Source organism: Ranitomeya imitator, chromosome 3 (genome assembly GCF_032444005.1).
Source record: "Ranitomeya imitator isolate aRanImi1 chromosome 3, aRanImi1.pri, whole genome shotgun sequence".
In the NCBI taxonomy this organism is placed as follows: domain Eukaryota; kingdom Metazoa; phylum Chordata; class Amphibia; order Anura; family Dendrobatidae; genus Ranitomeya; species Ranitomeya imitator.
In genome coordinates, this window is record NC_091284.1 from 679,077,115 (window position 1) to 679,102,542 (window position 25,428).

Sequence of the window (25,428 nt, forward strand, 5' to 3'; positions counted from 1 at the left end):
AGGTTCATAGCTCGGTCACGAGATCCAAGAGCCATAGGAGTGGATGCTCTGGTTCTTTCATGGTGACAATTCCGTCTTCCTTGCGTATTTCCCCCGCTGCCCCGCTTCTTTCAAGAGTCATCAGAAAGATCAAGGCGGAAGGGGTTCCAGTGATCCTGGTCGCTCCGGATTGGCCACGCCAGATGTGGTTCGCAGAGTTGGTGCGCCTCGTCACCGATGTACCCTGGCGACTTCTGGATCGTCCAGATCTGCTCTCCCAGGGGCCGATTTACCACCAGAACTCAGCTGCCCTGTATTTAACGGCTTGGCCGTTAAATCCTGGATTCTGACCCAGGCTAGTTTTTCACAACCGGTCGCGTCCACAATGATCAGTGCTCGTAAGTCTGCGTCGGTACGCATTTATCACCGTACCTGGAAGACATTTTTTGCTTGGTGCAAAGCTCGTGGACGTTTTCCCCTCGTCTTCTCTGTTCCCCCCCATTTTAGAATTCCTACAGAACGGTCTGGACTGAGGCCTGGCGCTTAGCTCGCCCAAGGGCCAGATATCTGCCTTATCGGTCTTATTCCAACGTACGATTGCGACAAAACTTCAGGTGAAGATGTTCATTCAGGGGGTTACTCATGTGCTTCCCCCCTATAGCATGCCTTTAGACTCTTGGGAATCTTACTGGAAGCTCCTTTTGAACCACTTCAGGACATTTCACTCACCTTTCTGTCCTGGAAAGTTGCTTTTCTCGTGGCAATCACATCAATCAGGCGGGTTTCGGAGCTGGCTGCTCTGTCCTGTTGGGCGCCTTATCTTATTTTCCATCAGGACAAGGTTGTCCTCAGGCCATCCCCATCCTTTTTGCCCAAGGTTGTCTCATCCTTCCACCTTAACGAGGACATTGTTCTTCCTTCATTTTGTCCAACTCCAGTCCACAGCGTGGAAAGGGCTCTCCATACTCTGGATGTAGTCAGAGCTCTGAGAAGGTATGTATCGAGGACGGCGTCCTTCCGAAGGTCAGATTCTTTGTTCGTGTTTCCTAAAGGCCACAGGAAGGGCCTAGCTGCTTCAAAGGCCATGATAGCTAGGTGGATTCATTTCACCATTCCGTAGTCTTACCGCATTGGGTGCTTCCCGGGCCATTCGGCATCAGGCGTCGGCGGAGCAGGTCTGTAAATCTGCGACTTGGTCTAGCCTACATACTTTCTCGAAGCACCATAATCTTCGGCTAATGTGGGGCTGGGCAGAACAATTCTGCATGCTGCGCTAGTGCACATTTAGGCAGTTGTTATGCGATGCCTGATGTCTTCTGTTGTTTTCCCACCCAGGTACTACTTTGGGATGTCCCATGGTCCTCTGTGTCCCCCAATAAGGCGAACGAAACGCAAGGATTTTTGTGTACTCACCGTAAAATCCTTTTCTCCGAGCCACTCATTGGGGGACACAGCGCCCACCCTGTTAGCCTAATGGCTGGTGTTTTTCGTTAGTTTGACATTTTGTACTCTTATATGATGTTAATGTTCTCCTACTGCTTTTGCACTGAACTGGTTCTCTGGGAGCCAGCATGAGGGTGTACAGTGCCTACAAGTAGTATTCAACCCCCTGCAGATTTAGCAGGTTTAATAAGATGCAAATAAGTTAGAGCCTTCAAACTTCAAACAAGAGCAGGATTTATTAACAGATGCATAAATCTTACAAACCAAAAAGTTTTGTTGCTCAGTTAAATTTTTATAAATTTTAAACATAAAAGTGTGGGTCAATTATTATTCAACCCCTAGGTTTAATATTTTGTGGAATAACCTTTGCTTGCAATTACAGCTAATAATCGTCTTTTATAAGACCTGATCAGGCCGGCACAGGTCTCTGGAGTTATCTTGGCCCACTCCTCCATGCAGATTTTCTCCAAGTTATCTAGGTTCTTTGGGTGTCTCATGTGGACTTTAATCTTGAGCTGCTTCCACAAGTTTTCAATTGGGTTAAGGTCAGGAGACTGACTAGGCCACTGCAACACCTTGATTTTTTGCCTCTTGAACCAGGCCTTGGTTTTCTTGGCTGTGTGCTTTGGGTCGTTGTCTTGTTGGAAGATGAAATGACGACCCATCTTAAGATCCTTGACGGAGGAGCGGAGGTTCTTGGCCAAAATCTCCAGGAAGGCCGTGCTATCCATCTTCCCATGGATGCGGACCAGATGGCCAGGCCCCTTGGCTGAGAAACAGCCCCACAGCATGATGCTGCCACCACCATGCTTGACTGTAGGGATGGTATTCTTGGGGTCGTATGCGGTGCCATCCAGTCTCCAAACGTCACGTGTGTGGTTGGCACCAAAGATCTCGATCTTGGTCTTATCAGACCAGAGAACCTTGAACCAGTCAGTCTCAGAGTCCTCCAAGTGATCATGAGCAAACTGTAGACGAGCCTTGACATGACGCTTTGAAAGTAAAGGAACCTTACGGGCTCGTCTGGAACGGAGACCATTGCGGTGGAGTACGTTACTTATGGTATTGACTGAAACCAATGTTCCCACTGCCATGAGATCTTCCCGGAGCTCCTTCCTTGTTGTCCTTGGGTTAGCCTTGACTCTTCGGACAAGCCTGGCCTCGGCACGGGAGGAAACTTTCAAAGGCTGTCCAGGCTGTGGAAGGCTAACAGTAGTTCCATAAGCCTTCCACTTCCGGATGATGCTCCCAACAGTGGAGACAGGTAGGCCCAACTCCTTGGAAAGGGTTTTGTACCCCTTGCCAGCCTTGTGACCCTCCACGATCTTGTCTCTGATGGCCTTGGAATGCTCCTTTGTCTTTCCCATGTTGACCATGTATGAGTGCTGTTCACAAGTTTGGGGAGGGTCTTAAATAGTCAGAAAAGGCTGGAAAAAGAGATAATTAATCCAAACATGTGAAGCTCATTGTTCTTTGTGCCTGAACTACTTCTTAATACTTTAGGGGAACCAAACAGAATTCTGGTGGGTTGAGGGGTTGAATAATAAATGACCCTCTGAAAAGACTTTTCACAATTTAAAAAAAAAAAATAAACAAAGAAATAACATTCTTTTTGGCTGCAGTGCATTTCACACTTCCAGGCTGATCTACAGTCCAAATGTCACAATGCCAAGTTAATTCCAAATGTGTAAACCTGCTAAATCTGCAGGGGGTTGAATACTACTTGTAGGCACTGTATACAGCAGAGGAGGAGCTAACTTTCTTTGTATTAACTTAGTGTCAGCCTCCTAGTGGCAGCAGCATACACCCATGGTCCTCTGTATCCCAATGAGTGGCTCGGAGAAAAGGATTTTACGGTGAGTACACAAAAATCCCTATTTCACATTTTCTTTTCAACTTTTCAAATCCATATTTTTAAATTAATGAATCTGAGTCTACATTTTGTGTTCATATAAGATTTGTTAAACTATACATTCATACTTGCTGCTAACTGTGCTAATGAAAACTTTCCACATTTTTCACTCCAGGTCCATGCCAAGTGGATTCTCGACACTGATCTCTTCAACGAGTGGATGAATGAAGAAGATTATGAGGTGAATGATGAAAAGAGTCCAGTTACACGCCGCAAGAAGATCTCAGCCAAGACCTTAACTGATGAGGTAAGTTCATTACTGCAAACCGGCCTTGTAGAGGTCACTCTGTTATGCTTTTTGTCTATTTAACTGCTATAATCTCTCTGAAGAGATACATGTACTTCTTATCTTTTTAATTTTTTTTATTTAACAAAGGCATGGCTGTACCCAGCCATGGCTAACAAGGTTTTGATGGAGCCCTTGTGCTCCCCCAGCATCCGAAAACTTCCGGCCAGTAACGCGTAATCGGCAAGGGTGCCCGAGTGTCGCATCCCCACTGATCAGATATTGATGGCCTATCTTGTGGATAGGCCATCAATAAAAAAAAAAGTTGTGGCCAACCTCTTTAAGTAATTTTGTCCTTCTAGATTTTTATCTGCATTGCTTGAAGATCCCCAGAATTGAAATAACCCATTCTGAGTCCAGCAGAAATATGGCCAGATATATGCTCATTTGGGTCTATCATAGAAAACATTTTCCAATGGCTACCTGAAACTTCCTATTCTTAGATCTACAGGCTCTTTTAAATAATAGTTGCTTTTTTATTGGGGGGGGAGGAGGGGGGATTGGTAATTTTTTTATTTCTATGTTTAGAGCGTACCTGACATTCCAGGGAACTTCTCACAATATTTTGTTGTGTGTACATACATGACTTCTTTTGGCTTTCATATGACTAATATCCTGTATTTTTTAGCAGTTTTCTGTTCTGCAGACACTAGTCACTAGAAGCTACTGCTGTTTCTCTGTGTGTCTCTGCTTCACTCTCCCTTTACCATAGACTTTAGTAGGCAGCAGCTGTAAGTAGATTCCTCCAGGAAAACAGATTTAAGTAGCTTCTGTGAATGAATGGGTAATTATTATTTATTTATTGATTGATTGATTTATTTATTTATATAGCACCATTGATTCCATGGTGCTGTACATGAGAAGGGGTTACATACAAATTACAGATATCACTTACAGTAAGCAAACGAACAATTACAGACTGATACAGAGGGGCGAGGACCCTGCCCTTGCGTGCTTACATTCTACAGGATTATGGGGAAGGAGGAGACAGTAGGTTGAGGGTTGCAGGAGCTCCGGTGTTGGTGAGGCGGTAGCTTCGGTAGTGGTGAGGAGGCAGCGGGGTCAGTGCAGGCTGTAGATTTTCCTAAAGAGGTGGGTTTTCAGGTTTCGTCTGAATGATCCGAATGTGGTTGACAGTCGGACGTGTTGGGGCAAAAAATTCCAGAGGATGGGGGATATTCAGGAGAAGTCTTGGAGGCGGTTGGGTGAGGAGCGAATAAGTGTGGAGGAGAGGAGGTCTTGGGAAGATCGGAGATTACGTGAGGAAAGATATCGGGAGATTCTTTCAGAGATATATGGAGGAGACAGGTTATGGATGGCTTTGTACGTCAGTATTAGTAATTTGAACTGGATATGCTGAGGGGGAAAGCTGAGGAGTAGCGAGGTGAGAGATGAATTAGTCGGGCAGCAGAGTTAAGGATGGACTGGAGAGTTGCAAGGGTGTTAGCAGGGAGGCAGATGATGAGGGCATGCACATGCATTTTAGTAGATTGACGGTTGAGGAAAGGACGGATTCTGGAGATATTTTTGAGCTGGAGGCGACAGGAGGTAGAAAGAGCTTGGATGTGCTGTTTGAAGGACAGGGCAGAGTCAAGGGTTACTCCAAGGCAGCGGACTTCCGGAACAGGGAAAAGCGTGATGTCGTTGAGAAGAGCAGGGGTCCTAGAACAGAGCCTTGGGGAATTCCCAACAGAGAGCGGGTAGGATGAGGAGGTAGTGTGGGAGATGCTGAATGTGCGGTTGGAAACATATGAGGAGATCCAGGATAGGGCGAGGTCTTTGATGCCAAAGGGAGGCGAGGATCTATAGTAGGAGGCAGTGGTCAACTGTGTCGAAAGCAGAGGACAGGTCTAGAAGGAGGAGTACAGAGTACTGTTTGTTTAGCTTTGGCTGTAAGTAGGTCGTTAGTGATTTTGGTCAGGGCTGTCTCAGTTGAGTGATGGGGGCGGAGATTGTAGATTGTCAAAGAGCAAGTTAGATGAGAGGTGGGAGGAAAGTTCAGCGTGGACGTTCTGGTCCAGGAGTTTGGAAGCGAATGGGAGCAGCGATATTGGGCTGTAGCTGGACATAGCTGTTGGATCGAGGGTTGGCTTTTTAAGGATAGGCGTGATTGTGGCATGTTTGAAAGCAGAAGGGAAGGTGCCTGAAGTTAGGGTACCGTCACCCATAACGATATCGTTAACGATATCGTTGCTTTTTGTGACGTAGCAACGATATCGTTAACTAAATCGTTATGTGTGACAGCGACCAACGATCAGGCCCCTGCTGGGAGATCTAGATACCACTGATGCATATCAAAATAGAACCTCAAACAGGGATATGCCCTAGGGATGGACATATGTAACAGGGGAAAACTCCACTAATCAATATATCCTACAACTAAACGGAGTAGAAACGACCCATCAACATTTATAAAAAATGGTAACAAATTTTATTCTAAATATAACAATGCAAATAGATAGACACTATAAAGACAAGGTACACGCAGAGCTAATGTACGTAGGACATAAGACACTGAAGGTTACACCATGGGTAGATAAATCTGACAGGGGCCTATCACCTCTGAACACAGATCAGGGACGGCTAGTATATCATATAAAAGTGCATAGTGCCTAGTTCGGTAATACTAAATTTAAGTGTGACTATTCAACTAGCCCAAGTGGGCACCAAAAAACTAGTCACCCATGCCTATCTTACCCATAAAATAGGTGCCAGTGTCCGTCCAGCTAGCCCCTGCTAGGAGATCGTTGGTCGCTGGGGAAAGTCCAGCACTTTATTTTGTCGCTGGATCTCCCGCTGACATCGCTGAATCGGCGTGTGTGACGCCGATTCAGCGATGTCTTCACTGGTAACCAGGGTAAATATCGGGTTACTAACCGCAGGGCCGCGCTTAGTAACCCGATGTTTACCCTGGTTACCGTTGTAAATGTAAAAAAACAAACAGTACATACTTACATTTCCGGTGTCTGGTCATGTCCCTCGCCTTCAGCTTCCCGCACTGACTGGTGAGCGCCGGCCAGCCGTAAAGCACAGCACAGCGGTGACGTCACCGCTGTACTTTACGGCCGGCACTCAGTCACTGCGGGAAGCTGAAGGCGAGGGACATGACCAGACACCGGGAATGTAAGTATGTACTGTTTGTTTTTTTTACATTTACAACGGTAACCAGGGTAAACATCGGGTTACTAAGCGCGGCCCTGCGCTTAGTAACCCGATGTTTACCCTGGTTACCCGGGGACTTCGGGATCGTTGGTCGCTGGAGAGCTGTCTGTGGGACATCTCTCCAGCGACCAAACAGCGACGCTGCAGCGATCGACATCGTTGTCGGTATTGCTGCAGCGTCGCTTAGTGTGACGGTACCTTTAGTGATAGGTTGAAGAGGTGGGTTAGGGATGAGATAAGAGTGGTGAGGTTGGGGAGGAGGTAGGATGGGATGGGGTTGAGCGCACAGGTGGTGAGGTGCGATTTGGAGAGGAGACAATTAAGCCCCCTTCAGTGATGTTGGATAGGTGTTACAAAGTTTCTTATATGTGCTTCTATTGTTGATTTATGGTAATAATAAAAGGTTAGTTTTTATGGTTTACTTCCCAAAAATTAGGAGGTCACAGCATATGACAGGAACAGATGTATCCAATGTTGAATCTTTAGTGTTGCTTTTGCCTTCTCATTAAAGGTAAGCAGTCCTGATTCAGATCGCAGGGACAAGAAAGGACCCAATTATAAAAAGAGAAAACGTTCTCCTTCGCCTCCTCCAAGTGCAGAAGCAAAAAAGAAGAATGTCAAGAAAGGGTTGGTTCATAAACTTGCATTCGCTTTGTTACAAAACTTCTTTACAGAGGATCTGTCACCAGGTCAGAAGTGACCAGTTTATGCTATTTATTGCATTCCCGTTGCTTCTGAGTATTCAAATTTTTTTTTTTCTTATAGCCGCCATACGTCTCCAGAGATATGGGCCTTTTTATTTTGCATTAATTTTTAAAGGCTGCTCTGTATTATTACTCTTAACTGTAAAAATTGGCACTACATAAAAAGGCCCATATCTCTGGAACTGTATGGCGGCTGTATACTCAAAGGAAGCAACGTTCCTATTTTTACATACATATTCCTGCAAAATTCAGCAAAAAATATAAAAATGACATAAGAATTAAGTCCCATGTATGGCAAAAAAAGGGACCAAAACTATTTGAATATCCAAGTGAGAACATTTATTTAGAGCCATTAATAGAACATTTACAATGAAACCCCAAAAAGTGCCTGGTCAGGAAGGTGGGATGAACCCGATTTATATACTGGGTAAAAGGGATAATTCAATGAAAATATTACTGTTACACCTGAAAATCGTATGATGGATCTTATTACCATGGGGTGCAAATCTGTCTGAAGTAATATTCATATGGGGTATGAGCTCACAGTTTTGTGTTTTCTTTTAAACCTACAATGGTGTATACTACTAAGTGTTTTCATAAACTAAAAAAAAAGTTGTAGTAAAAACAGTTAAAAAAAACAAACAAACCCATTAAGTGATGTCAGCCACGATCATCTCCCTCTTTATTTACTAATTATAATTTAATTGTTAATTTGCTATTGGATATTTCTCCTTCGCCTCATTGGGGGACACAGACCATGGGTGTTATGCTGCTGCCACCAGGAGGCTGACACTAAGTAATACAAAAAAAGTTAGCTCCTCCCCTGCAGTATACACCCTCCTGCTGGCTCCCAGCTAACCAGTTCTTGCTTAGTGTCCGTAGGAGGCACACGGACGGGTCTGCTATTCAGACCCAAAGAACTCTTTTTTTTTTTTTTACCGTTTTTTACTTTTTACTACGGTCGAATGGGGCGACGGATTCTTTCATGTTCCGATCTCCTCGAACCAACAACAGGCGAGCACGGGAGTTTTACCTCTCCGTATCCTCTCCTGCGACGTGGGAAGCCACTGCCTGAGCTGATTTTAGGGGCGACGGGCCCCTTCAAGGGCACCGATCTCCCCCCTCCCTTATCAGACGAGCACTGGAGTTTCACCTTCAGTATCCTCTTCTGCAGCCAGGCCTATTGCCGGACATTCAGCCCTGTCCACCAGGTTTTACCCTCGGCTGTACAGAGGCACCTTCCAGCGTGGCGTCCGAGCAGCCCCCACTGCATCACCACTGAAAAAGCGGATGATGGAAGGAGGCAGACGATTCCTCTCCACCCCCCTTTTGCAGGGATGGTGGATGGAGGCTCCCCAACCCTGCAGTCCTATCTACCCGGGCACAGCTCTGACCTGCAGCATCTGCCAATATTGGGGTAAGTGCTGTGAGATTTCGTTCTTTCCGGCGGTCAGAGGAGGGCTCCACAGCGGCAGGGTCTCCACAGAACTTCGCGGCCTTTTGCCCCCTCTCTGCGGGTGCGCGCCAGCCAAAGCCATAAATTTAGTCCCCGGCTTCGGCCCTGTGTAGGCCGCATCCCGGGAAGCCCCGCCCACCGCCGACATCCTTCTAGCGGCTCCACCCCCCTATTCAGGCGCTTCTCGTTCCAGACGAGATCTCGGCGGCCATCTTCTTCCTCCTCCATTGCCGGTCACTATTTCTTCTGGAGGGGGCTGCGGCCGGCGGTTTTTCAGCGCTGAAGTCAGCGCTATTCCAGACGGGGGACTCAGAATCTGAGTAAGGTAAATCCCCTACCCCCCCCCGGCACGCATCCCGGCAGCATTAAGGAGACTAGCTTTCCCTGTTTTTATATACTTAAGGCCTGCAATCTCTGGTGCTCCTGCAACTACAGAGTGTATAGTACAGTGGTAAGGTGTGCAGGCTTGGAAACAGAGAGCTGTGAGTTCCCAGCAACGAAAGTTAATTTTTAACCTCCGATCTCACGACCTCATTCCCTGGTATTTGATACTCTGCCCAGTAGACGCTGGGCCCATAGGTGCATCCCCAGCCTTCCATGCCTTTTTAATAAACCCAGGACGAGCATTCCCTGGTCTTAAGGGTCCCCTAGTTTTAAAAGGGTCACTTCCCCAGCATTCTCTGCTCTGCCAGAAACCGGTCACCTTTTACTTAGTACTTATCAGGCCAGTATACCCTGGTCTTAAAGGCACATGGCCAGTATGCCCTGGTCTTAAGGGCACATGGCAAGTATGCCCTCGTCTTAAAGGCACATGACCAGCATTCCTGGTCTTAAAGGCGCATGACCAGCATTCCTGTTCTTAAAGGCACATGACCAGCTTTGCTGGTCTTAAAGGCACATGTCCAGCATTCCTCTCATGACCAGTATTCCTGGTCTTAAAGGCACGTGACCAGCATGTCCTGGTCTTCTAGACACGTGTCCAGTATACCCTGGTCTTAAAGGCACATGACCAGTATGCCCTGGTCTTAAAGGCACGTGACCAGTATTTCCTGGTCTTAAAGGCACATGACCAGTATGCCCTGGTCTTAAAGGCACATGACTAGTACGTCCTGGTTTTCTAGGCACATGACCAGTATGCCCTGGTCTTAAAGGCAGGTGACCAGTATCCCCTGGTCTTAAACGCAATAACCAGTATGCCCTGGTCTTAAAGGCACATGACTAGTACGTCCTGGTTTTCAAGGCACATGACCAGTATGCCCTGGCTTTTAAAGGCACATGACCAGTATGCCCTGGTCTTAAAGGTACACGACCAGTATGCCCTGATCTTTAAGGCACGTGACCACTATGCCCTGGACTTAAAGGCTCAGGACCAGTACGCCCTGGTCTTAAACGCAAATGACCAGCATGCCCTAGTTTTAAGGGCACATGACCAGTATTTCCTGGACTTAAAGGTACATGAATAGTATGCCCTGGTTCTTAAGGGCTCATGACCAGTAGGCCCTGGTTCTTGAAGGCACTTGTCCAGCATGCCCTACTTTTAAAGGCACATGAACAGTATGTCATCTTACTAAAGGCGCAAGACCAGTATTCCCTGGTCTTAAAGGCATATGACCAGTAACCCCTAGTCTTATAGGCGCATGACCAGTATTTACTGGTCTTAAGGGCACATCGTCTATCCTAAGCTGGTCACCCTAACTGAGCTCTGGAGCACTCAACATGCTCCCTCTCCTACAATGGGAGCCGTCGGCTAGCAGGGGCCGCAAGTATTCTAGAAAAACGTACAGGCTCTAGAAAATCTCCATCAACAAATTGACGGGTGATGCACTGGACAGAAGCCTCTAAATAGGATGCCATACCTGGTCGGAATTTTATGGGCGACGGGTCCCTTAAAGGGCTCCGATTTCCCCCCACACCTTCAACAGACGAGCACACGGAGTGTCGCCTCCATGTATCTTCTTCGGCATCCAGGCCTATCGCCAGACAACCTGCCCTGTTCACTCGGAAACCTCAATTCTGGGGATGTACGGAGGCACACATTTGTGGCGTCCCAGCAAGGAGGGTTTCCCCCCTTTGTATCAGATGCAAGAAAGCGGACGATTCCTCTCCACGTCCCTGTTAAGTAGATGGTGGATCGAGGTTTTTTCCTTATTTTCTTCTCTGCACGACGATGGCAGAGACCTGCTGGTTACAGTCCCGCATTCTGCCACTTGGCAGACTAACCGGGCAGAATTTCTTGTGGTATTCCTACCAGTATTCTGGCCGGTGTATCATCAATTAAGATACCACAGACGGTCGGATAGCAAATCTAGTTCGTTCCGTCTTGTGGTTTCGGGTTCAGCTCTACCCTTACTTAGCCGCCACATGGGTTGCTTGACCAAAGGGAGGGAATGAAAGTCTCCGGGTCACTGGCCTTAACTACTTCTTTCCACAGTATAGCTGGCCAATCAAATCTTCTGAGCGGGAGACTAGCTAGGGATCGTATCTCTTCTTCAGACTCAACCAGCAGTGGAAGCATTGTCCAGGACAGTCTAGATCTAAGGGATCTTGGTTCCAATTTGGAGGGAATGAAGAGTATCCCCATTCCTGGACCTCAAACTTCTAACAACCTTTGACAAGGCCCTTTCTTTTTTCGGATGGAGTTCCTCCGCTCAGCCATTACTTCAACAGAAAAAGGTGGTTTTTTTCTGGCATCCATCGACATTCGGGATTCTTACCCTCACATCCCTATTTCTCCTCTCTACAATAATCTCTTCACCTTTCTATTCGCGAACAGCATTTTCACGACCTGGCCCTTCGGCCTGGCTACCACACCAGAGTGGTCGCAAGGGTCATGACGGTTGTCATGTGCTTCTTGCACCTTAGAAGCATGGTCGTCCTGCCCTATTTTGTCGACTTTGTAGCCGCTCTCCTAGGGCTACGCTGAGTCGTCTATATCACTTGCAATTACCTCTCTACTGGGCTAGCAGCTAAACTTAGTCAAGTTTTTTTCCTTCATTCCCAGCCCAGCAGATCCTCTTTGAGGATGATCCTGCCCAAGAAGGATGGTTATTCTCTCTCGAGTCTAGGTCGTGGCCCTTCTGCAGGGAACTTGCGCACTTGATCTCTCATTCCCTCGGTTCATTCAGTTCGCTAGGAGAGTTCTGAGGGAAAGGACATCAACGGAAGCGGTTTCCTTCGCTGCGCTCGTGTTCTGCAAGTCAATCAGGCTCTCAAAGGGTAGTCTCTGAGCTCCTTTCTCATTCAGAGCCTTCTCCTGGCCCAATGGTTTTTAGGAAATACCATTGCCAGTTTTCTTCTCCCGATCATCTCTCTGTAGATCCGATTGGTACGGCTATTCCTCCAGCAGGTCCTCTGCCTTCTGGCGGGTCTTCAGTTGGATAATGCCACGGCTGTGCCACAAGTTAACAATCTAGCAAGTACCCACAGTCAAGCGCCATGGCTAAGGTACCTCGCACTCTCCGATGGGCCGAGATCTATCTTCGGTGATCTCAACAGTACATACCCTGGAGTAGAACACTGGGCGGCAGACATATTCAGCCGTCCGGGTTTCTCCTCAAGTGAGTGGGAACTTCACTCGGAAGTCTTCCATCGGACCTGCCTTCACTGGAGTACCCCAGAGGTAGTTCGGATGGCGTCCAAGCTGAACGCCAATGTACTCCAGTTCATGGTTTGGCCTCGCGATCCAAGTCCATCGCAGTGCATGCTCTGTTCTTCCAGGGTACCAATTTCCATAACCTCTCTTCCTCTACGTCTGAAATCTTTTCGGAAGCGGGAAGGGACCCAGTGATCCTGGGAGACCCGCACTGACCATGTCAGGTTTTTCTCGCTTGCGGTACTAGTATTTTTCCGTCTTATTGCGACAAGCTGGAAATATGGTCTTTCTCGCAGGGAGCCTTAACCTATAGTTCTTCCCTACCGCGTATCGTTAAATCCGTGGGACCTTAATGGTCCTGGGCATCTTACAGTGACTCCTTTTCTGATCCGGATAGACTTTTCTATCAGGGAGGGTCACTCCCCTTCTTTCTCTGCGTTCTTGTCCTCCTGATGAGTCTTCAGATCTCGACGTTCTGTTTTTTTTCCTTTTTCCTTATTACCATCAAGGCAAGGTTGCCCTTTAGCCATCCCCTTCCCTCGTTGCCAAGGGGTATTATATTCCCCCTGTTGCAGGGGCATCGTCCTCTCATCTCCTTCGGCTCTAGTCCACAAAGCGGAATGGGTTCTCCATAATCTGGAAGAAGTGAGTGCTCCGAGTGGGTACGTATCGAGGACGACGTCCTTCCAAAGGTTGGACACTTTACTCGGGTTTTTCGATGGTAAGTAGGCTTCCTGATGGTCGCAGGAAGGGTTTAGCCGTTTTCTTCGGCCATGTTAGCCTGGTGGATTCTTTTCTCCATCCAGGAGTCCTTCCGTGCTAGATGTCAGCCTATCTCCCTGCCTGAGGGCTCTAGGCGCCAGACGTCGGCAAGCACGACCGCAAGCTTGCGAATTCCTCCAGGCCGCATGCATTCTTGAAGCACTATAATTCACTCACTTCCACAGATGTGAGTCTGGGCAGGCGGACTTCGCAGGCCGCGGTGGCGCACTTGTAAGTAGCGGCTACACGGCCTGAGGTGATGTTGTCCCCACCCAGGGACTGCTTTGGGACGTCCCATGGTCTGTGTCCCCCAATGAGGCGAAGGAGAAATAGGGATTTTTGTGTACTCACCGTAAAATCCTTTTCTCCGAGCCATTCATTGGGGGACACAGCTCCCACCCTGTTATTAGCTTATGCTTTGTATTTATCTTTTGATATGTTATACTCTTATATATAATGTGACATGCTTTACGCTTATATGTCGTTATTGATCTCCTACTGCTTTTGCACCGAACTGGTTAGCTGGGAGCCAGCAGGAGGGTGTATACTGCAGGGGAGGAGCTAACTTTTTTTTGTATTACTTAGTGTCAGCCTCCTGGTAGCAGCAGCATACACCCATGGTCTGTGTCCCCCAATGAATGGCTCGGAGAAAAGGATTTTACGGTGAGTACACAAAAATCCCTATTTCACTTGGCTCCACTTAATACATTTTTGCTATTCCCAGTGCTTGTCTTTCTTCGCCACAGTTGTTATAAACTTATAGGGTGTCTGATATCTGCCCATTATTCATTTTAATTAAGGAACACAGGAATGATTTGTACAGGCAGCCGCAACTGCATGGCAGACACTTTGCAAGGAAATGCATTAAGAGGTCCAATATTTCTCTATCGCCTCTCATTGGGGGACACAGGAACCATGGGGTGTATGCTGCTGGCACTAGGAGGCTGACACTATGCACAAAAAAGTTAGCTCCTCCTCTGCAGTGTACACCCCACCGACTGGCATTATACACTTCAGTTTAACTTAGTGTCAGTAGGAGGTGGACACGGGTCTTTCATTAGACCCTTATCTACCTCAATGTGCATCGTTTTATTTCAGGTTTTCCGGAGGGATACAGGGTGAACAGTCACAACTGTAGTCCCACAATACGGACTATGAGTACGGCATGTACTGCCACCCCGTATCCTCATAGATCCCTCAGCAGGACCATGATCCTAGCACACAAGCGTTCTCAGAAGTCCGGTCCTGGCTCCGTCCCCCACCCACTCGCCCACCAGAGCCTGTCGGTTGCGGAGACGAGGACGTCCATCAGCTCCCTGGACGTCTCATTCCTTTTCAGGTTAGTATCGGCGTGGGAGGTTTAAAGTGAGTATTTCCCCATTCCCATCCCAGATCTTTCAAGGGGGATTCTTGGAAAGGGGCTCCCAGCATACCTGGTCGTCGCTTACACAGCAGGTGCTCAACTTCTCCAGATTGCAGCAGCACGGCCCGGGATTGCTGTATTGCGCGGCGGCCTTTGCAGGCAGCCGCGTTTCTTCCTTCCCATGCGGCAGCTGCGGCCCGTCTACCTTCTATTCCGGCACGGGGCCTTTACAGGCTGCCGCGCCTCTTCCTATCCCGGCGGTCGCACTGCCCCGGTGCACCTTCTCCAGTGAGACAGCTCTGGCAGGCTGTCGTGCCGTTTCTTCCTGCGGCGCACTGCTCCGGCACCGCGGTTTTAATGGGGCCGCACTACCTTCCCAAGTGCGACAGCCCTGATAGACTGCCGTGCCACTTCTCCTTGCGGCACACTGCTGTGGCGCCGCGGGTTTCACGGCGGCCGCTCTGTCCTCTCTAGCGTGACAGCCTTGGCAGGCTGCCGCGCCGTTTTTCTAACTGAGGCGCACTGCTCCGGCGCCATGGCTCTTTCTTCCAGCGGTCGCAGCCTCTAATTTAGGCCCCGGCTTCTGCCCGGGCCTACTTCCGGTGCCGCGCTCCGCCCACTTCTGCTTCATCGGGCGGGCTTTCTACCGCCCAACAATCTCTGTCCTGCACTCTCCGCCCACCGGCACCATCTTTGTGCTCCTGGGCGCACGGCTGTCTCCGCCCCTCCCTCTACGCTGCTGCTTGGTGCCACACATCGCGCTCCCCCCTTCCAGAGCGCACATTCCTGTGCCATTTCAGCGGTCACCGTCTGCGGTTCAGATTGCAGCAGGAGCTCAACTTCTCTCCGGAGGTCCACCCGCAAGCTGGACAGCTTCCTCCAACCTGGAATCCGTTTTTTCGTCTGCCGTGAGTAGCTCTGCACTGCAGACTCACTCCCCTCTGCCCCCTGTCCCCTAACCCTCTGGCATTTTCTTCAGGGACCCTTCAAAATGTCTACCTCTAAGGGAGGCCGCTCTCATCCTCCTACTTCTTCCTCTGCTTCTTCTGCCTTAGTCAAATATTTTGCATGTTCGTCCTGTAACTGCAAACTTCCCTCAGGTCAGTCCTCCTCACTCTGTCATACCTGCAGCAACCCGATTGTTCCCACCGCCCAGGATCCTCCGGCTGCTCCGCTTGAGAGTGATACCCCCACCCCTTGCTGAGCCTCCTCTCTGTCACAATCGGTAGCGGATTTAACTCGGGTGTCTCAAACTCTGGTGTCCGTGCTGGATCGATTACCCCTACAGACCCCCGCTGTAGCCAGCGGGTCGCAGGAACCTCCGTCGGAGCCCTCCATTATAAGCTGCAAAAGGTCCAGACAGGAACGCCTGTCTGAGTCCTCTTCTCGCTCCATCTCGCCACACGGTCCTTCTCTGCGGTTGACTTCCCCCCACCCCCTGGTCTTCCTCCCTGAGTCAGGCGAGGCGTTCTCTGATGCGCCCTCGGAGGATATTTCGGAGCTGGATTCTAACCAAATCGCTACCATGAGGGATATGGTTCAGAATCTCATTGGAGCGATAAATCAGACCTGTGGCATCAAGGGTACCTCTACGGATCCCGCAGATTAGGCGGTTTTGTTTAGATGGGCTAAACCACCTTCCAAGTTTTTCGCGCCTCACCCTGAATTCGAGGAGATCATGACCAGAAAAAGAGAGAATCCGACCAGACGTTTTCAGAGAGGAAAGCGACTTGGCGTTTTATATCCCTTTTCTCCGGAGCTCACCGCTAATTGGACTGCTTCTCCTTCGGTGGATGCTCCAGTTTCCAGGCTGTCCACCAACATGGTCCTTCCACTGTCCGGCGGAGCATCTCTGAAGGATTCTAACGATGGGGTCATAGAATCCATCGCTAAGTCAGCCTTTGAAGCGGCTGCAGCTACTCTATGCCCGGCTTTTGCTTCCACTTGGGTTTCAAAATCCATATCCAAATGGGCCAAACAACTCCGTCGGGGCATCCTGGACGGAGCTCCACCCGGACAGCTGGCGGAGCTTGCCAACCAGATTTCTCACGCGAGTGAATACCTGGTCTCCGTCTCCCTGGATGCCGCGTCTTGTGCGGCTCAGGCGTCCAGCAATGCTGTTGCCATCCACCGGACCGTTTAGCTCAAGGCCTGGCAGGCGGATTTGTCTTCTAAAAAGTCCCTTACCAGCCAGCCTTTTCAAGGTTCACGTCTCTTTGGTTCTAAGCTGGACCAGATCATTAAGGATGCCACTGGGGGCACAAGTTCTCTTCTTCCCCAGTCCAAACCTCGTCGCCCTCCTCCTAGAGGGCAATTTCGGCCCTTTCGTCGCGGCGTCAAACTCCTTTTCCCACCAGCAACAGAGGTCACAGGCATGTCAAGAGAAGAAGATGGTATCCTTTAGACCCACTCCTTCCTGGCATCCTCACTACTCCCAGAGTAGAGCCTCCAGGTCCAGGACTGGAAGATCCACCTCGGCATGACTCTCAGCAAAACCCCAGCCAACTTCTGGGCGGCCGTCTCCTCTTCTTCAGGGACGTCTGGATCTCCTCAGTAGAGGACGCATGGGTCAGGGAAGTTGTATCCGTGGGATACAAAATAGAGTTCGTTTCATGAGCCAAGGATCGTTTCTTCGAATCCCGACCTCCAAGAGACCCCGCTCTAGTCCCGGGTTTCTTCGCAGCCATCGCTTCTCTCCTCAAAGCCGGGGTAATCGTTCCCGTCCCAGGAAAAGAACGGTTCACAGGTTTCTATTCAAATCTTTTTGTGGTACCGAAAAAAGACGGCAAGGTTCGTCCCATTCTGGATCTCAAATTGCTGAACAGGAGAGTTCGTCTGAGACACTTCAGGATGGAATCCCGTCGTTCAGTAATTGCTTCCATGGAGGCTCAGGAATTTCTGTGTTCCATAGATATTCAAGACGCCTACCTCCATGTCCCGATATTCCCGGGACATCACCGATTCCTGCGCTTTGCGGTGCTCCAGGACCATTTTCAGTTCATCGCCCTGCCGTTTGGTCTTGCATCCACTCCCAGGGTTTTCACGAAGATTATGGTGGCGCTGACAGCCATCTTGAGGGTCAGAGGCCTGGTTCTGTTTCCGTACCTCGACGACATCCTCATCAAGGCCCCGTCCTTTTCTCAAGATCACGCAAGTCTGTCAATTGTCCTCGACACCCTAGCCCGCTTCGGGTGGCTAGTCAACCAGAAAAAGTCCTGCCTTATTCCTTCTCAGCGCATCGTTTTTCTGGGCATGCTCTTCGACACTCGTCAGACCAAAGTCTTCCTTCCCGAAGACAAAAGATCCATCCTTCGTCGGGACTTACGCTTGCTTCAGGGTCCCCGGTTTCCCTCCTTGCGATCGGCCATGAAGGTTCTGGGGAGGATGGTAGCAACATTGGAAGCGATTCCCTTCGCCCAATTTCACTTGCGGCCTCTTCAGCAAGCCATACTGTCTCAGTGGGACAGGTCTGTCTTTTCCCTGCATCGTCTGATTCGACTCTCTCCCCGGGTCAAACAGTCTCTCAACTGGTGGCTGACATCCCCTCTCATCTCCCAGGGCAGGTCCTTCCTTCCAGTTCACTGGCAGGTGGTGACGACGGACGCCAGCCTGCTCGGCTGGGGTGCGGTGTTTCGCCACCTGACATTTCAGGGTCGTTGGTCGGCGCAGGAGTCAACTCTGCCAATCAATATCCTCGAGATTCGTGCCATCTTTCTGTCACTTCGTCACTGGGAAAGGATTCTCAGGGGTCTCGGAGCTCCTTGGCCTTGGCCGAGGTATCGAAGATCCTCCTCTGGGCAGAGGCAACGGTTCTGATGTTATCCACGGTGCATATCCCTGGCGTGGACAATTGGGCTGCCAACTTCCTCAGCCGCGAGGGTCTCGCGGAAGGGGAATGGTCCTTGCATCCGGAGGTTTTCAATCAGATTGGTCTTCGATGGGGGACTCCGGACATGGACCTCACGGCGTCCCGAATGAACAGGAAGGTTCCTCGTTTCGTCTCCAGGTCTCGCGACCCACTCGCAATGGGCGTCGACGCTCTGGCCATTCCTTGGTCGCAGTTCGTGGTGTCCTATCTGTCCCCACCCCTGCCCTTACTTCCCAAGCTGTTGAAAAAGATCAAAGCAGAAGGGGTGCCAGTAATTCTGATTGCCCCGGATTGGCCCAGGACAGCTTGGTTTGCGGACATTGTCAATCTTCTCGCGGACTCCCCTTGGCGCCTTCCAGACAGACCCAATCTGCTGTCTCAGGGTCCGATCTGCCACCCGAATTCTCGGTCGCTCAGTTTAACGGCGTGGCTGTTGAAACCGCAGTTCTAAGAGTATCCGGCCTCTCAGACCGGGTGATTCACACCATGATCCAGGCTAGAAAGCCTTTGTCTTCCAGGATTTACTATCGTACCTGGAAGGCTTATTTCCATTGGTGTGAGTCCAACTGCGTTTCACCTATGCCCTTTTCCCTGCCTTCCATTTTGGCCTTCCTTCAGGCAGGATTGGATTCGGGCCTTGCTCTTCGTTATCTGAAGGGCCAGGTTTCTGCGCTCTCCATCCTTTTTCAGAAGACTTTATCTTCTCGGCCACAGGTTAAGACCTTCCTTCAAGGAGTGGCAAATGCTGTCCCTCCGTACAGGGCCCCTGTGGATTCATGGGATTTAAATCTGGTACTGGATGTTCTGAGGGTTTCCCCCGTTTAACCTCTCAGGGAGGTTCCCCTATCAGTTCTGTCTTGGAAGGTGGCCTTTCTTGTGCCCATCACCTCTATCCGCCGCGTTTCCGAGTTGGCGGCTCTCTTGCCAACCTCCTTTCTTGGTTATCCACGAGGACAAGGTGGTCCTCAGGCCTCCGCCTTCCTTTCTTCCTAAGGTGGTTTCCACATTTCACCTCAACGAGGACATTGTTCTACCTTCCTTTTGTCCAGCTCCGACTCATCCTCTGGAGCGATCACTGAACAAGCTGGACCTCGTCAGGGCAGTGAGGATCTACCTGGATAGAACGTCCGCTTTCCGGAAGACTGATTCTCTTTTCGTCATTCCTGATGGCACATGCAGAGGCTTGCCGGCTTCCAAGGCGACTATTGCCCGCTGGATCAGATCGGCAATTTTGGAGGCTTACCGGGTCAAGAACAGAGTGCCCCCTCCTGGGGTAAAGGCTCACTCTACCTGGGCAGTCGGCGCCTCCTGGGCGGTACACCACAGGGCTTCCGCCCTACAGCTTTGCTAAGCGGCAACCTGGTCTTCCATCCACACGTTCGCCTAATTTTACAAGGTCCATACCTACGCTTTGGCGGACGCCAGCCTAGGCACAAGGATTTTGAAGGCGGCAGTGGTGAGTCCTCTGACCTGATGGAAGTCTGTTTTTCCCACCCCAGGGACTGCTTTTGGACGTCCCACGGTTCCTGTGTCCCCCAATGAGAGGCAATAGAGAAAACAGGATTTTTGGTTGCTTACCGTAAAATCTGTTTCTCGGAGCATCCATTGGGGGACACAGCACCCTCCCACTGTTATTCAGTCTCTGTTGTTCTATGTTCTATGACTGTTCTCACGTTTACAGTTCTCATGTTTGTGGTTATGGTTTTCAACCTTGTTATTTATCTCCTACTGCTTTCTCACTAACTGAAGTGTATAATGCCAGTCGGTGGGGTGTACACTGCAGAGGAGGAGCTAACTTTTTTTTGTGCATAGTGTCAGCCTCCTAGTGGCAGCAGCATACACCCATGGTTCCTATGCCCCCCAATGGAGGCTCCGAGAAACAGATTTTACGGTAAGCAACCAAAAATCCTGTTTTTTGGAACTACCATACCGGTGATTGGAGGGAGCCTCACATGTTTAGCCACCTCTTCATTCACGATGGCATGTAATTAAGCCCACTTTCTAAATAACTAGGACCTACATCTATCAGACTTGTATGGCATATCTTCAGAAGGAAATAACCCTTTAACAGCATTTTCTTTAACTTTATATACCTGTACTGTATAGACCATCTACACCTTATAACAAGTCAAAAAGGGGTCATCGGGAGGAAGAACAAGAGGATCTGACAAAAGATATGGATGAGCCATCCCCAGTGCCTAATGTAGAAGAAGTTACGCTCCCAAAAACGGGTATTTTTCTTTTTGTTTTATGTATCTGTATATGAAGTTTGTCAACTGACTACATGTATAAGGCCTCTTTCAGTAGTCTGATTTTCACACGCGTGTTCTCCCGCAACCACTGCTGGGCTTCCCTGACCAACTATTAAACACGATAAAAAGTGCATTGTATAGTCCAAACATAAGATATTTTCTTGGAGTATACAACATTACCCACAGATATGTATGTATTTCGCCATTTTTTTAGTTAATACCAAGAAAGACTCTGAATCTGCCCCAGTGAAAGGTGGTACAGTGACTGACCTAGGTGAGTTTTTACTCTGCTTTTCTGATCTACTATATAATTGTCTATGGGTCACTTCCGTCTTTCTGTCTGTCCTATTGTCTTTCTGTCACGGATATTCATTGGTCGCGGCCTCTGTCTGTCATGGAATCCAAGTCGCTAATTGGTCGTGGCAAAACGCCCACGATCAGTCCGGCGGCAACATGGCCGTTCCTTCCTCTCCGCAGTCAGTGCCCGCTCCGTACTCCCCTCCAGTCAGTGCTCACACAGGGTTAATGCCAGCGTTACCGGAGCGCGGTGTAACGCACTCCGGTTACGCAGCTATTAACCCTGTGTGGCCAACTTTTTACTATTGATGATGCGTATGCAGCATCAATAGTAAAAACATCTACTGTTACAAATAATAATAATAATAATAAAAAAACGTTATTCTCACCCTCCGACGTGTCGTCCTGTCCTCGGCAGTGCAAGTGGCAGGTTCCGGTGCTAAGGATGCTATACGAGAAGGACCTGCCATGACGTCACGGTCATGTGACCGCGACGTCATCATAGGTCCTGTGCTCATACCAACCCTGGGACCGGAAGCTGCCGCGTGCACCGCACACAGGCGAGAGGACTACAAGGGGCCCTTCAGAAGGTGAGCAAGTTTATTTTATTTTTTTTAACCTGTTACGTACGTGGCTGGGCAATATACTACGTGGCTGGGCAATATACTACGTAGCTGGGCAATATACTACGTGTCTGGCCAATATACTACGTCGCTGTGCAATATACTACGTGGCTCTGTGCTGCATACTATGTGGCTGTGCTGTATAGTACGTGGTTCTGTGCTGTATACTATGTGGCTGGGCAATATACTACGTGGCTGGGCAATACTACGTGACTGGGCAATATACTACGTGGCTGGGCAATATACTACGTGGCTGGGCAATATACTACGTGGCTGGGCAATATACTACGTGGCTGGGCAATATACTACGTGGCTGGGCAATATACTACGTGGCTGGGCAATATAGTACGTGGCTGGGCAATATAGTACGTGGCTGGGCAATATAGTACGTGGCTGGGCAATATAGTACGTGGCTGGGCAATATAGTACGTGGCTGGGCAATATACTACGTGGCTGGGCAATATACTACGTGGCTGGGCAATATACTACGTGGCTGGGCAATATACTACGTGGCTCTGTGCTGTATAGTGCGTGACTGGGCAATATACTATGTAGCTGGGCAATATATTACATAGCTAGGCAATATACTACGTGGCTGGCCAATATACTATGTGGCTGGGCAATATACTACGTGGACATGCATATTCTAGAATACCCGATGCGTTAGAATCGGGCCACCATCTAGTTTTAAATAGTTTCTAAGTCAAATATTTATTAGAATCTAAAATTAACCAGTCTGAGCACTTCCTTCTTTTTCCTTCCTTTCCTACCTTTCTTACATTTCCTTCCTTTCCTTCCCTTCCTTTCCTTCCCTTACCTTCCTTTCCCTTCCTTTCCTTCCCTTACTTTCCTTCCTTTCTTTCCTTTCCTTCATTTCCTTTCCTTTCCTTCCTTCCTTATTTTACCTTTACTAAAAAGATATATAAGCCACAGTTGCTCAGAGCAACATTATTGTCATTAATACCATCATCTTTTTCTTAACAGATGAACAGGAAGATGAGAGTATGGATGCTATCACTAAGGTCCGTGTTACACAAGTTGACATTTTGACATTACTCTGCTTCTACTTTTAATGTTCCCCCTTTGGCTCGATCCCCTGGTACAAAGGAGACCAAAGCTTACAAATGTATGAACACTCAAAATACATGATATACGGTATATATCTTTATTGTCAAATCTGCTCACAATGTTAAGCGATACTGCTGTAAATGCATGTGAAATTAGATTGTTTTTTATCTTTTATTCTCATGATTAAAACAAAAAAAAAATCCACATTGAATAATGGCCGATTTTTTTCTGAAAAGCCACAGATTAATTGCACTGAACTTCAGCCAGGTCAATCTATGTGGTGCTTTCTGCTGTGGATTTCATTGTTTAAAAGTGGTCTCAAAGAACTGTTTATGAACTTGCTTGTTTCAGTGTATAATCTTTCTGATGTTCAGTAACATTTCAAAATAAATTTATATATACCCTTCTAGTTTAATATTGTGAACTATGAGCATTTAGACCTAAACGATGGGCAAACAATGGCATATATAGTGTAAGTCACTATGATAACTGACATAAACATGCCATCGGCCTATGATGGGAATACATAGCCCAAAATCAGTACTGGGGTGGTAGAATTTAAAACTTGAATTTAGGATGTTTTTAGCTATAAAAAAAAATTCAAATATATCTAAGCACTCAAACTTCTCCATGTAGAGGTCTCTCTTTCCTGTTTTGTCAGGAACAGTACTGTGAGAACAAGGCCTGATTGCGCATTTTCGATTTTTCTCCTAGGAGGAAGAAGAGAGCCCTACAGGGATCAAAAGTGAACAAGTGAAGACTTCTGATCTTCATGAAGATAATGTAACTGAACAAACACACCACATTATCATCCCCAGCTACGCTGCATGGTTCGATTATAATAGGTAACAAAAGATTGTTTTTTGGTTTTTTTATGCAAGATATATACTGTGTATGTATGTATGTATGTATGTGTGTGTGTGTATGTATGTATATATGTATATATATATATATATATATATATATATATATATATATATATATATATATATATATATATATAATCACAACCCGTTCATTTTTGCCTTTCATTGGAATTTCTTCTTTCTGCAGTGTACATGCCATTGAGCGAAGAGCACTACCTGAGTTTTTTAATGGCAAGAACAAGTCTAAAACACCGGAGATGTGAGTGCTACCTAATTGTATGCTATGGTCATTAGCCCAGTTTTTATACTTCTGTCTACTGCTCATCTGAATTGTTATTCCCGTAGATGGATATTCTCAGACAGTAAAAACAAGCACTTCTGTAAGTTGCTGCTTCTTAAAATTTTAAGCCGTTCTTGAGATATTAAAGGGGTTGTCCTGTGAAAACAAGTTATCACCTATGTACAAGTCATGTCTTGGTGATCGGTGGGGTCCTACAGCTGGGACCTGCATTAATTAGTAGAACAGGGAGCTTTTATACACATTCGAGTGTAGCGGCAATGCACTTGCTTGAACGCATAATAAATGGTGTGGCGAAAAGCTCATTAATACTTTTTATTCCTTTTGTTTACAGCTCGTTGTCTTGGAGATTGACCACCTCTGCTATCTAGCTTGTAAGCAGTGCACTGAAACTTGGAAAGAAAAATATTAGGTGGTAACAACGCACTTTGATGATCCCAGCCCTCTTCAAAAAAGTGTTTCTAAGCTCAATAGAAAAGCGCTTGTAAACACTATTTAACAACCATGTATGTATTGTTGTCTAGCATCAGTGGTCGGTCTCCAAGGCAACGAGTTCTAAAGAAAAGATAAGTTTTAGTGTCTTAAACGGTTGAAAATTTTAATGAGTAGTAAATTGCTAGAATTTACAAGCACTATCCAACAATACCCATTTATGAAGATGGAAATGAACCTTTAAAGAAAACCTGTCAAATTCAATTTTGATAGTAAACCGCAGACATCGTGTTATAGAGCTGTAAGAACTAACAGAGTAGTATAGAGTTTTGTGGGGAAAGGTTTAGGAGTCCAGTAGGTGGTCCTATACAGTGATTAACAGCTTTGCTGACTGACAGCTAATTTGTAATGGACAATGGATGAGCGATCGCCACCCTGACTCATCAGCATAGAAACAGAAGGAAATACAAGTTAAGTTGCATTTTTATTTCTCCTTAAACCTATATATGAATCTAAACCAAAGATAAAAACAAAATGACCAAATTCCCTGCAATAAATAAATAGCAATAGTGCATGAAAATAACATTAGGGTACTTGGTTAACATGATTTTGATTTAAAAAAAAAAAAAAGGTAAGACCATCCCACCGCGTCAAGGTGACCCTATTCGTGATGGTCCTAATTTCTACTATTGAAACCTTACCATATGTCAAATGATGTCAACATGTATAAAGGTACCGTCACATTTAGCGACGCTGCAGCGATCTAGACAACGATCCCGATCGCTGCAGCGTCGCTGTGTGGTCGCTGGAGAGCTGTCACACAGACAGCTCTCCAGCGACCAACTATGCGAAGTCCCCTGGTAACCAGGGTAAACATCGGGTTGCTAAGCGCAGGGCCGCGCTTAGTAACTCGATGTTTACCCTGGTTACCAGCGTAAATGTAAAAAAAAAAAAGAAAACTACATACTTACATTCCGGTGTCTGTCGCGTCCCCCGGCGCTGTGCTTCTCTGCACTGACTGTGAGCGCCGGCCGGAAAGCAAGTAAGTAAACTTGAAAAAAAGTT

The 25,428-nt window shown here is 47.8% G+C and overlaps 1 protein-coding gene across 3 annotated transcripts in view; it reads left to right on the forward strand.

Moving 5' to 3' along the window:
- Positions 1-25,428, forward strand: part of SMARCC2 (SWI/SNF related BAF chromatin remodeling complex subunit C2) — a 124,853-nt gene that overhangs the window by 45,252 nt on the left and 54,173 nt on the right. For all 3 annotated transcript variants that reach the window (XM_069758402.1, XM_069758403.1, XM_069758404.1), the window contains exons 9-15: positions 3,450-3,581; positions 7,294-7,409; positions 20,634-20,758; positions 20,994-21,053; positions 22,684-22,721; positions 23,482-23,612; positions 23,821-23,892. In XM_069758402.1, coding sequence (XP_069614503.1) covers positions 3,450-3,581; positions 7,294-7,409; positions 20,634-20,758; positions 20,994-21,053; positions 22,684-22,721; positions 23,482-23,612; positions 23,821-23,892 — 674 coding nt within the window. The remainder of the gene's footprint in view (positions 1-3,449; positions 3,582-7,293; positions 7,410-20,633; positions 20,759-20,993; positions 21,054-22,683; positions 22,722-23,481; positions 23,613-23,820; positions 23,893-25,428) is intronic.